Source organism: Plutella xylostella, chromosome 4 (genome assembly GCF_932276165.1).
Source record: "Plutella xylostella chromosome 4, ilPluXylo3.1, whole genome shotgun sequence".
NCBI classification, from domain to species: Eukaryota; Metazoa; Arthropoda; class Insecta; order Lepidoptera; family Plutellidae; genus Plutella; species Plutella xylostella.
The window spans coordinates 3,580,877-3,594,802 of record NC_063984.1 but is presented as its reverse complement, the minus strand read 5'-3'; the positions used below and the strand labels follow the sequence as shown (position 1 = coordinate 3,594,802).

Sequence of the window (13,926 nt, the reverse complement as noted above, 5' to 3'; positions counted from 1 at the left end):
AGGATTCGATACTATTTTCGAATCTACACGAAGGGTCGTTTTTACCAAACGCTAAACGTATTTAAATCAAATTTTAAATACATTTTGTACTGACTGACAGACGTATGACAGGCTACTAAATTGTTAAACGTTTAGCGTTTGGTGAAATTTCACCTAACATGGAAAAAACAAATGCCACTTTTGGAACTAACAAATTTGCCTTACATTTTGACAGTGACATTTGACGATACGCAACGTAAACGGAGGTTTCGAATCCTGTGCTCGGGCAACTGACATACTGATTCAATAGCCGGATCTCCACCAGACGATCCAACGCGATCCGATCGCCCGATCCAAGAAGTTTAGTATGTAAAATTCCATGGATCGCGCGATCGGATCGCGTTGGATCGTCTGGTGGGGATCCGGCTAATAACTCTTTCGATCTTCCAACTTCCATAAGATTTTGATCCAAAAAGATACAATCTGTCAAAATCGAATAAAAGTAAACAGCCATAAACCATCGATAGATAGCGTTAATGAGCCCCGCCCCGGCCTACTGCCGGCACGGGGTGGACACCTCATCACAGCATGAATACTGGGAGATAAGACGACAATTGTGGTTTTTTATTTACTTGGCTAGGGCCGCTTTGCATTAAAAAAATCTAATATGTAGCCTATAATTATGTTAATCCCGTTGTCAGGTTCCTGCGTACCTAATTTCGTGGAAATACGTTTAACTGTATTTTTTACCTGAAAGAGTTACCTACTATAAAATTCTCATAAACTTTCCCTTATTGGTATCTAGATGCCCGAGATTAGGTTATGATATAGTATGTGGAATGGCGGTCCGCTTGCCGTCTGATTTCTAGAACTCTCTCAGTTTAACTCCTCTAGACTCTATTCCTGCTAATATGCTGTCTTGGGATAGTTTTATGTGTCTAATGTACTATACATTAGACACCTAAGTGCCAATTTCTCCATAGCCGGTTATCTAACCGACAGGGATTGATTTATAAATTAAACGTCATCTCCATATAAAATTCATGACAGATGTGTCAAAAGTCAACCACGACTCCCTGGTTATGCTCTAACCGACTATGGAGAAATTTTGGCACTAAGGCCTAATTTCACACCATTCGGTTATGTTAAAAATACCTCGGTTTGGTTACATGTTGGACCGTTAAGTTTAGTGAGTGTCCCACCATGCTAAATCAAGGGGTTAACTCCCTTGATCGCGTGATAAACTTAATTGCTGCTGTGGGGTTCCGCTAAGACTTGGTTAAGACCGGTAACCAGGCAACGGGTTGTTGACTTTTGACACATTTGTCAAGAATTCAAGATGGAAAAATGAACAGAGCCTTTGATAAACAATATACGAACTAGATGTTGTGTGACATAAAAAATGAAGCGAAATATTGTCTGGGTTTTATATACTGTCAAACCGAGATAAAAGTTTTAATTTAATGTCCTAACCTAACTTGGAACCGCAATATAGAAACACCAATTAATGGCCCTACCTGGAAATCAAACCCGGGATCCCTGGGTGATGAAGCAGAGCTTCTACCACTAGACCACAGAGGTAGATATAAGAAGTTAAACCTAAAGACTTAATGAGAACTATTGAATTAAGTGAAAAATCTTCTAACAAACTATTTTAAAATAAGACCTTACTTAGAAATTGAGGTGTTATTTGTTGAGTCCTTCCTTTTGCACTGACACTCCATCTAGTTCGTTGTATTGTTTTTCAAAGGGCATGGCGTAATGATATTATTTTCAATGACGGATGTCAAAAAACAACCTCGATAGAAATAGTAACCACGGCAACCTCAAAACCAAAAAGTTTGGTTGTTTGAGGTTGTTTGACATTATAGAGACATAGACACCAATTTCAATGAATATGACAGAATATTGAATGAAGTGTGGGTGAATGATTCACATAATGCTTGATTTATTAATGGTCTGTTAGATTTTCGTCATGGGACTCATCCAATTTATTTAACCAAACAAGGGTATTAATCCTTAAACGCGTTGTTAGCAAATCCGCTATTGAGACTGTAACTAACAGAATCATGAGAAACCAGGTCTAAAACTATCAGTGAAACTAATCAGGCAGTGAGAGTTAATAGAAGTTGAAGTCAATGAAGCTGAATATAATAAAGTAAGAAATAATGTTCTAGTGCCATCTATACTATCAACTCAGAACTACGTAGCTGAATACTCTCAACAAAAATTTTATTCCTCAGGCGTTGTACATAAGGGTTACATTAGGTACCTATATAAATAGTTTTGTGATGATAGTACAGATGACACCATGAGTGAATTTCAAAAACTATGATTCATTACCAACTACGAACACATCGATATTTTATTCGGGGACGAACGAACATTCAAAATCAACGACCCCTTTTGCATTGCATCAAAAATCGTAATGAATATTTTTTTAAATTCTTAAACGACTTGTTTTTGATGGATCTATTTGATGCATCCAACTATGTTATTAGGTTTTTTGTAAAATTTACTAACTTCCCTAACGAGAAGAACAAAAGCGTAGAATAACGCGGACTCGGGTGTCGGCAAAAGTGTCCACAAAGTATAAGTAATAAAAAAAACTCCATCAAATATTCGCCTTTGACACGATTCACACATGTTGCGATTCCGCGCACGCTTGCCGAAAGTCGGGGAAAAGGATTCCCGAACTAAGTTTCGCTCTCGTGACGTGTTTTACGTATTTTTATCGCATGTGTAGTAGATAAATTGCGACTCGTGTCGTGTAGGTGAAATTATATTGTAACTTGTATTTTTCTGAGTAGCTATACTCGCACGGCTTGCCTCTGGTAGGTAATGGCGAAATTTTGCTTTGATTAACTGTAATAAGTGGTCGTTTATAATTTGTTCGTTTTATTGTTAGTTTTGTATGTATAAGTAGCCTTTTTACGATCAGAGTTTTAATTTTTGTAATTCTTATTTTTTCTTGCGTATTTTAAGTACGGTAACCGGTTAGGTATTTATCAAACCAATTTCGAATAAGTACCTACATTGTTTCACTTCCATTGTGAGCTTATGCATAAAAACCTCCGAAGGGCAGCGTTTCAGTGCTGTGAGCTAAGGTTTGTTAGAGTCATATAAAAATATGAAATATGAGCGGTCATAAATACCAAAGACCAAACCATTTATGAAAATAGATGCCGAGAATCCTCACACTCGACTGGAAAGTCGGTTGTGAATCGGTATTATAGTAGTTTATTATAACATAACTGTTGGGGGTGGACTGTATTTTAAAGTCTCCTTCAGGTTTTCCAGTTGTTCTTTATTGTTCCTTTTCTGTTTCCTGAATGACAATTTGCGTACCAAAATAACCCTACTTAAGTACTCAGAATTAGTCACGCAACCGATAGCTGACTAGGTGAGATAACTAAGTAACTCAACCAATAATATCAAAGTATTTACAACTTACAAACTATGATAACGAGACTATTCTATGATACATGTTATTCCTAAACTAGACTTATTCTATTGTTCTTAGCCTAGGTATTTCGTCGTGAACATTCTCCCGCCGTCGCTATCTTGCGATTCTACTGGCAGCACGACGATCCTCTTCGTTGGTCGACGCAGCACGTTCCCGTTGCTCGTAGTGATGTCGACGACTCGCACGATGTTGTCCTTCCTTCCTTGTAGACAGCTGTGACTCGTCCTCGGGGCCAGGTGTTGCGCGGGTTGTTGGAGTCGCACACGATGACCAGGTCGCCGATCTTCGGTTGGCTGCCGGTGCTGTGTGGCTCCCGCCGGTGTTGGAGTAGCGGTAGGTACTCCTGCATCCACCTCTGCCCCCTGTTGGGCTTGCCTCCAGTGCTGTCGTGCTCTCCTACTGTCGTGCATTCTTCCACGTGTGTCCGAGCGACACGACGGCGCAGCTCTCCTTTTCCTCGCCGGTCTTGGGTACTGGTTCCTTGTTCTCCGTGGGCCAGTGTTCTTCAGAATGCCGCAGGTACTCGGGCCGGTCGAAATCGTGCGGCGTGGCTTGAGTTGCGTCATCGGCGACATTTTCAGCTGTAGGTACCCATCTCGTAGACTCTTCGATTTCAGCGAACCTGTGAGCCACGAAGGTCTTGAATGTGCGTGGCTCAGCTCGTATCCACGCCGCCACCGTCCGTGAGTCGCTCCAGAACACTCTTCTCGTGATGTCTTCATAATCGTGTTCCGATCTATTTGTGTTCGAGATGCGAGTCCCGAGTACCGCAGCCTGTAGTTCCAGCCGCGGTTTTGACGTAGGCTCGATTGGTGCCACTCTGTTCTTCGCCATGGCCAGTGTGACCTTCACGCTGCCGTCTGCTCGTTGCATTCTCCAGTAGGCCGCCGCGGGAGGCGGTTTCGACGGCGGACGGTCCCCTCGTAGCACCTCAGCCGGGGTCTTATGACTGTTAAGACGAATGCCGAGGTTGTCTTCATGTACGTGCCACATGAGGCCGAGTGTCTTCTCTATTTCGCTCCCGCCGATGTCGATCGTAGCTGTCCCGGGGTCGGTGATGAGGTGGAGTAGTCTCTCGTTCCATGCCCATCCGCGTAGTTCGAAGCCTGCTCGTCCACGTATCTCGTCGACTGTCTTCGTGACGTGCTGGGCCTCCTCCACCGACGTGAAGCTTTGCAGGTAGTCGTCCATGTAGTGATTCTTCTCAATTGCTCGGACGGGCTCGGGGCGCGTGTCGGCGAAGTCTCTGGCGTTTCTGTTCTTGATGAAGAGTGCCATGCACGGTGACGATGATGCGCCGAAGATGACGGACGTCATGCGGTACTCGTCTGGTGTACCCTCCCGCCAATCGTCGCGCCAGAGGAAGTGCAGTGCGTCTCGGTCGCACTCCTTGATGCGTATCTGCATGAACATCTCCTTGATGTCCGCGCTGACTGCGTAGGGGTGCTGCCTGAACCGCATGACCACCCCAGGAAGCGACTGAAGCAGGTCGGGGCCGGTCAGCAGCATGTCGTTCAGGCTGCGTCCATGTGACTTCGCTGCGGCGTCGTGCACCAGTCGTATTTTCTTCTTCTCGGGGTTGCATACAGCGAAGTGCGGCAGGTACCACGTTCTGTCTTGCGTCGGGAGCGTGGTGGCGGGCTCGGCGTATCCGGACTTCAGCATATTCTCCATGCACTCTTCATATTTCTTCTTGAGTTCTGGGTCACGGTCGAGCTTGCGTTTAAGGCTGCAGAGTCGTTTCAGTCCGTCTTGACGGTTGTTAGGTATTTTCTCATTTTCTCGTTTCCAAAACAACCGAGTTTCGAAGCGACCATCGGGCAGCCGGCGACTTTCCTCTTCCAGTTTTCTCGTGGCTTCCTCTTCTGGATCTGTCATCGGTTTTCTTGCTTCGATGCCCAGGGACTCCAGTTCAAAGCAGTGTTTCATCATTTTCTCCTTTGATTCTTCTACGCTCGTGACGTACCCGCAGAAGTTTACAGGTTTGCTCTGTGTGGTACGGCAGCCGTGCAGTACCCAGCCGAGCTGTGTGCGAGATGCCACAGGCTGGTCACGGCGGCCGTCTCGGACTTCCCTCGAGACAATTAAGTCCCAGTTGTCCTGGCCGATGAGTAGTTTCGGCGATGCCCCCTCGTAGGCAAGTTCCTCTTGAATGTCACTCAGGTGGCTGCAGTCGTCGACTTCTTCTTTCTTCACCGTCTGAGTGATGAAGTCGATCTTCTCGACTGTGCGTGCGTCTTCAAGCTTGAACTCTTCTTGTGTGTGCTTGCCCCGTATGGTGAAGTCGACTTTCTTGCTCTTCGAGTGTCGAACTTCTTTGCCGCTGACTCCTTGCACCCACATCGGATCCGTGGGGCCGTCGAGGCCGAGAGAGTTGGCCACGTCCGCGTCGATCATCGTGATGGTGCTTCCCTCGTCGAATAGTGCGTAGGTATCAATACTGGAGTGAGGGCCAGTAAGTACCACGGGCGCTATTTTCAGGTAAGCGCGGCGACGCTCGCTGTTGTTCGCTGCGACGGTCGGTTTTTCTGTCGTGGACGCGGTGACCTCTTCGCGTTTGTCTTCTTCCTTGACAGCTTCGTGATGCAGGAGCTTGTGGTGGCTCAGTTTGCAGCCGGAGACACCGCAGGGCTTCGCTTTACATGAGAAGCGGCGATGTGTGCTACGTAGGCAGCGGAAGCACATCTTGTTCTGCTTTGCTATTTCCCAGCGCTCGTCAGTCGTCTTCTCGGTGAACCTAGTGCATTCAGGTAATTTGTGAGCCTGTTTGCACATAGGGCAGCCGTCCTCTCCTTGCTTGTGCGTGTTCTCGGCGGCGTAGGTACGTTCCGTCGTCTTCTTCGCAGCTTTCTCCCTCGCACTCACGGGTGTAGGTGCGCTGTTGTCGATCTGCTCGAGCGCGGCGTATGGGCCGCACTTGTCCGCTTCGTGGTTCAGGTAGGTAGAGAGCTTCTTCAGGTTTGCTTCTTCACCATGATGCGTGAAGTTGTACTCGTACCATTTGTCACGAAGAATGGGTGTGAGCTTCTCGATTACAGTACGCTCAATCTCCGGGTTGTAGAGGAAGTGCGGTTTCTTCAGTGCTTCGATCGTAGCCACGATGTTGGCCAGCTTGCTTGCGAAGATGCACAGGTCACGTGGGCTCTCAGCTAACTTCGGTAGTTTCTTCACTTTGTCGAGCTCGTTGAGTATGAGTGCTTCTGGCCGCCCGAACCGTCGTTCCAAGCCCTGTATAATGACGACAGGGTGCGGATCGCTGATTAGTAGACAGCTGACGGCTTCGAGGGCGGCCCCACGCAGGCTTTTTCTCAGGCGGGCGACGTTTTCTATCTTCGTGAAGTACTTCTCAGTTTCCTGGTAGGCCGCACGAAACGGTAGCCACTCGCTGCTGTTTCCGTTGAACGTAGGTAGCTCTTGAATGTACCGTGGCGGCTCTTTGTAGCCGCCGCCGCTCAGCACACTTTTCAACAGTGCGGCGAGCTGCGTGACGTCTTCACTTGAAGACTTTTCTTGTTGGCGCTCGGGAGGCGCGCGCTCTTCATACTGCGGCGCCTCGACGACCCGTGGTGGTTCCGTAGGTATCCACGGGGTGGGAGGGGCCTGTGTCTGGCCCCTCACGGGGGACGAGCCTCTTGCATGGCCCGCTGTGAGAGCGAGAGCAGGGGGCGGGGGCTTAGAGGATTGCTCCTGCACCCACTGCTCGATGCGCTCGCTCTTGACGATGATATCATCATCTTCCTCGTCGGACGAGTCCTCCGCTTGTATCCGCATGAGCTTCACCTTCGCTAGTTCGGCGGCGGCTTGTGCTTCCTTCTTTTGCGCCTCGGCCAACAGCTCCCTAGCCTCCAATTCCGCGAGGAATCTCTTGCGGGAGGCTTTGGAGTGATGTGACCGGGGCCGTAAGGTAGCTGGCTGCGATGTGACTTGACGCACCACAGTGACCACGCTCGTGTCTCGAGGTGGCGGCGTCGCAGGGCGCTTTGATCCGGTAGCGCTTGCGTTCGCTGCCGACGTGGTCGTGGCGGATGTCTCAGTCACACCACTTCCCATAGTCGTCGTGGTGTTGCTCGTGCAGACCATGCTTGATTCGGCGGTACTGGACTCTTCCTTCCGGCTACTGTGGCTTCTAGTAACCGGCATGTTCGTCCTTTATTCCCGTTTTCGGCTCTTCGATAGACCACTGTTCAGTAGGTCTGCCAATTTCTTCCTCTTATCTGGCTTCTCGAAGGTTCGATGTTTCTTCTGATCCGGCTCGAAGTTGACCAATGTTCGGGGTGGACTGTATTTTAAAGTCTCCTTCAGGTTTTCCAGTTGTTCTTTATTGTTCCTTTTCTGTTTCCTGAATGACAATTTGCGTACCAAAATAACCCTACTTAAGTACTCAGAATTAGTCACGCAACCGATAGCTGACTAGGTGAGATAACTAAGTAACTCAACCAATAATATCAAAGTATTTACAACTTACAAACTATGATAACGAGACTATTCTATGATACATGTTATTCCTAAACTAGACTTATTCTATTGTTCTTAGCCTAGGTATTTCGTCGTGAACAATAACATATGGCAGGTAAGTACTTACTATTTTGAAACCAGTGCCCATTATTATAGGCCATCTCATATTACATTATTATTTTACACAATGTAGATTTCACTAAGGTACGTAATAGATTTTCTATTGTATGCCAAATAGCACCTCCATAATACCACTGAAGCCTACGCTTACTAAAACTTCATTTACTTGGACGGTAGAAGGCTGTGAACAACGTATCGTATGTTTTAATATTGTAGAATACAGTACTGCTACTCTTGATACGCAAGACGGTTATTCATATTGCGTTAATATTGTGCTCGAGTCAGAACCAATTTCAATTTAGATTTGGTACTCTTGACGTCTATTTGGTTACAATTCGGTTTCACTTAAAATTTGGTTATGATTGTTTGAAACTGTTTTATCGACTTTGTGAAAGAATGAATGAAAAGGAAAAAATAACAAAAACTGTCGTGAATAGTGTCAAGTTGACACTATCGAAGCGTCTGTAGTCGAGCGGGCTTCAGTGATCGTAACTGATCACTGAGGTTAAGCAACAACTGGCACGGTCAGCCATTGGATGGGTGACCAATTTCAAGTGGTTCTTTTCTGGACGCTTCCGTGCTTCGGACGGCACGTTAAGCTGTGGGGCCCGGTTGCTGATTCGGCAGCAGTCCTTAATCCTAGTCAGAGGCCTGTACTGTATTTTATTTATGTAGCCTTGATGTATGTAACAAGTGTATCATTTGTTGGTCTTCAAATAAATAAATAAACTCTTTCAGCACAAGCTTGCTTGTGTTGGGGTCCACCAACCCGCACTAGGCCAGCGTGGTGGACTAGGCCTAAACCCTTCCTTCATGAAGGGCTCTATGTCTCCACATAGTTCATCAAAAAGTTTTTTTGTGAGGCGGTAATTATCGACGAACTCCGCCTGTCCCATTTCCACTGCTTCGTCCAAATATCTCACCATTCGCCGCTGATTTTTGCGCCTCCGGATATCTCTTCGCTGCGCATTGCGCTAAATCGCTATTCGTAGTGCTAAATAAGCCATAACACAGCATCTTTAGTCTCAAATACCAGTACCACACAAAACCACACAAAATCGCCACTCACAAGTACAAATACAAGTAATAAAGTTACTTTTTTCTTCTTGCCTTAGCGATTGCGTATATCAAGTTTGTTCAATATTGACAACTGTCAAAATGGCGGTCAAGAGTACCAACTTGCGTTCGTAACCGAATTTAGACTAGTTCACCCGAAAACCACCAAATACGGTAGGCAAGGTGGCGCTACCATCGTGTTCCAGAGTGCCAAATGACTCGAAGGCAATATTACCGCAATATGAATAACCGTCTTGCGTGTCAAGAGTAGCAGTACAGGAATGACTGAGGATTTAAAAATAATAAATAAAATATATAAAAATATAAACACTCACACCTTGTACTAATGTATTCCCTTCCGGGGTAGGCAGAGTTAAAAATTATAAACGAATAAAGCTTGCTCTTCCGGCTATAAAATATATTAGTAAATAATATTTATAGATAATATTTACCAAGATACTAGCTACAAGTTAACCCAGCTTATACTTACCAAATTTTATAAAGATAGTTCCAGCTGTTTTCTTCTGAAAAGGTAACAATTAAGGATAGGAGAAATAAACTGTTCTGAACCAACAAGCTAGCAAAAGTACAGCGACTCCTCATCTTTTTTTACTAGTAAGTAGTATCCAGTATATATTTTTTATTGGTTCTATAAAATCGGCTACGTTGCATTGGTGATGTTACCCATACCTAGAGGTTACTATAAAAAAATAAACGATGATGATTAAATCAGCCTACACCTAAGACCCACATTACACACGGGACATCCATAAATAACTATTAACTCGGCCAAAGCTTGCAAAGTCCCATAAAGTACGGTCATTAATTGGCACTAGGACACTGATAGAACCGCCCAGCCCTCCTATTGGCTAAAAGTAATAGCTACGTAATAGCTTCTGTCGTCTTACTCTTGAAATACGTAAATACCCTCTTAGATCACGGTCAAGATAACATGTAGCAATCATTTTAATTGTTAAAGAACATAAAGGTATAAAATAAAGCTTTTAAAAAAACTAGGAATATGAGGAACGAATACTTTATTACACATCTATTTGTATGAAATTTCAAGTCGTTTGAGACTTGGGACCATGTTAGAATCTAACAACATATTATTTACTAGTTGTTCACGCGAGCTACCCCTCGCCTAAAAGTTTCCTCGTGGGAATTATGGGATAAAAAGTAGGCTATGTGATAATGTACATATCAGCTTCCTGCATACCAAGTTATACGAAAATCTATTCAGTAGCTTTTTATGTTAAATAGTAACAACACAGACACTCTCACAATAATAAAAATGTTCCCTATTTATAATATAAATCTTTGTAGATGTAGAAAGGGAAAAATTACTATAAGAAAATCAAAAGTTTGACAAACGCGGAAGAAATGCTATATAATACCAGCAATACAGTATAATATAAAAAAGCCACTTTCAAATTTTAGCCTTTGAAGCGTCGATATGGTTTGATATTACATATTACAATATTAATGAAACCCAGCAGTAATCCTGCATCCACACGCCGCCGCCGGCTGCCAGCCGCTGCCCACAAACTGTTCGCTCAAAACTTTCACACTAATAACGACTGGTCACTTTCAAACTGAATTAGTTTCACATCGGATTAATTCAGAAGGTTTACTTTTTTAATTAGTTATTGATAATCGATAATATTTAGGAATTTATAGTGTAAGAAATAAAACCATTATGGCTGTCAAAATAAGTTCGTAATAATAAGGGCCGTTTTAAAATTCTATATTTTTTGTCATAAACCGTATTCCCAAACGAAGACTCAAGATAGTTCTGGCTTAAACTCAGCCTTAGGTTACTGATTTGTATGAAGGTGATTCTTCGAAATCCCATTCTTCGTCTGATTTATATGGCAATTTTTTTATTTCATTTTTAGCTCTATAACATATGTTTATATGAAAATTGATATAGCAAATAACATATAATTGGAAAAGGCAGTCTTTTTTATCAAGTAGTTTTTGAGTTATTGACGATACCATTTTTTGTTGCCATATGGATCAGAAACAGAAGAAAGAACACAGTGGAAAACCATCTTTGTTTTAAACATACAGCATTGCTCGTATTTTTCTTGAACTGTCATCGTCACGAATAGAATAACTATAGAAGGTTACGCAAAATAAAATTAAAACTTATAATATTGAATTTTGTACCAGTGACATGCAAAAAACTGATATGGGGCGACTATTTTCAGAAAATTTATAGAAGTGTCAATATCTCAAAAAACTATCGACATTTTAATAAGGTCATATAGCGATATTCTGGTCACTCCTAAGCTATATTATCAGCCCTCCAAGGCATGACGTAAACTTTTGGAACATCCTGTATAGGATGAGGTTTTTTACCGTATGAATCATATACATATGAATCAGGATTTTGCATAAAACCTTAAGTAGTTCATAATACATTCACACCATAGTGTTGTATTTTTTTTCATAAATCTGTAACCCAAGAGCATTACATGAAACTCATATTGAAGAATCATAATCAAAAAATATAATTTTTACAGGAGAAATATTAATCAGAAGGGTACCTGAACCAAGAGCATATGAATCAAATATTGACCTTCTTTTCACCTGGATGTAGGCATACTAGGAGCACCTCCATCTACTGGGTGGTGCGTTGGAGAGCTGGCTTCTAGCGAACGGATAGCCATCCCATTGCCACTACATGACCAAGTATGGTCATCAACATGTTACGACATATGAATCGGTACTACATGCCGGACACTGTTTAATTATTTATTTATAAAAATACATACATATGCACTCACGACTGTAATCCCCGAAGGGGTAGTCAGAGGTGGCTCACAAGTGGGCTCACTTTTCGCAGCACATTTGTACTCACGTGATAGGTTGCGAACCATATCGTCGTTTTTGAATAAGTACAATGCACTTAGGATACACATCTAGAATCTAGATGTGCAGGTTTCCTCACGATGTTTTCCATCACCGTAGGAGCTCGTGGTATTATTGTACTTAAACTCCTTAATTGAAAACACAATTGAAAGAATTCATTGGTACAGGCCAGGATTTGAACCCACGGCCTCTCGATTGAGAGGACGAGGCCTTATCCATTACGCCACCACCGCTCTAATGATAAAAATGTTTACGTATTTATAAGTACTAAATATTTATTTTGTGAAAGGAAAACTCATTGCCCTTTGATAAAAAAATTATTTATGTCAATAAAGCAAAAGGGAAATGTGATACAGAACATTTTGTTCCTCAAGCTGGCAATCGGACGCCCTATATGAATCAGAATAATACACTTCAAATATTTTTTTCAGTAAGTACTGAAACAGTATTTACTGAAAAAATAAGATTGGCTACAATTAGAGATAGAGCTAGACTGTATTGAAAAAAAATTACGTGTCATTATCTTTATTAGTTATAGAGATATCCTCATCGCCGTCGAAAATTTAGTCCCTGAAGAATCACCCATGAAATCTCTGGACTATAGCTGGTTCTTAGCCAGAAATATCTTCAGACTACGTCCTATAATAAAGGGGTATTTATTCTACGGGATTGCTTTGAATATGAACACGCCTATAAATAAAATGTTCCGTAGCTAGCAGCTGAGTACACACAGAAAACAGTGGTAAAAATCTTAAACTGCTCACATTCTTTGGTTAGATCCAAGACTCAAAAACACATGTCTGCTGGGGAATCGAACCCGGGACTTTATACCATTTTTCTAAAGCAGTAACCGCCACAACGTCAGGTACTCTTTTTTATTATAAATTAAATTCAGGATTTAATCAAACAGTGTGTGAGTGTAAATAAAAGTTTCAATATGGTAAAGTGAAATATGGATTATTCGTCAGTGGATTGAATTTGTTGTTGCACCCCAATTTGGTTGTACACGATGGAAAGAGCAAAAAAAACTCACGCAATATACGTGGATATTGTACTCTGTCCGGATCTGGTTGTTTTTTTAGATTAAAAAAACTACGTTTGTATGGCAGCAGAACACAAACTCTGTAGCATAGGAAATTGCCTGATACATTATTCTTATTGTATTTGAGTACGTGTGGGTATGTTTTTGTATTTTTAAGTCCTGAACATGTTCATCATCATCATCACGACCCATTACGTCCCCACTTCTGGGGCGCGGGTCTCCTTCCAATGAAGGAAGGGTTTAGGCCATTGGATGGGTGACCAATTTCAAGTGGTGCTTTTCTGGACGCTTCCGTGCTTCGGACGGCACGTTAAGCCGTGGGTCCCAGTTGCTGCTTCGGCAGCAGTCGTTAAGCCTAGTCAGAGGCCTTCGGGCGGCTTGAAAACATCTGACAGTCGGGTTGCCCACTTACCCGACAACTCTCTCAGCACAAGCTTGTTTGTGTTGGGGTCCACCAACCCGCACTTGGCCAGCGTGGTGGACTAGGCCTGAACATGTTAATAAGTACATATTCACAAAAATATGAACACTCACACGAGTAAAGTCTTACATAAATTATTATAAATAAGGACAGTATTGGTTTGACTTGGCTACAAACGACACGGGACAAGAGCCAACTGATATGTGTTTTTTATAATCGCTGCACCATCTTCCCCAGATTTCAAAATATTTTGTACAGATATTTCAAGTACGTATATTATGTCACATTTAAAGTTAGAGTGGGTCAGTATGCTATGCTTTAAAACAATAACGGCAAGTGATTAATAAATTACTTAACCAACATACATAGTTTACCGACAGCGGCCTTGACCTTCGCTTCACGTGCACGTCTAAAATAACGGGCTTTTTCCATTGCAGCATTTGTCAAATAATTTGTTTACGTAATGTATGGGGATGGGGTCTGGTGCTACGACGCTACGCCGTAGCACTC

The 13,926-nt window shown here is 43.0% G+C and overlaps 1 protein-coding gene across 1 annotated transcript; it reads right to left on the bottom strand.

The window, feature by feature from the left end:
- Nucleotides 1-3,841: 3,841 nt before the first annotated feature.
- Nucleotides 3,842-7,525, bottom strand: LOC125489974. Its single transcript, XM_048627781.1, has one exon. The coding sequence runs from the start codon at nt 7,523-7,525 to the stop codon at nt 3,842-3,844; it is 3,684 nt and encodes a 1,227-aa protein (XP_048483738.1).
- Nucleotides 7,526-13,926: the final 6,401 nt, after the last annotated feature.

Excerpts from the sequence above, each read along its gene's own strand:
- LOC125489974 (XM_048627781.1), bottom strand. The coding sequence starts at position 7,525 with ATGGTCTGCACGAGCAACACCACGACGACTATGGGAAGTGGTGTGACT.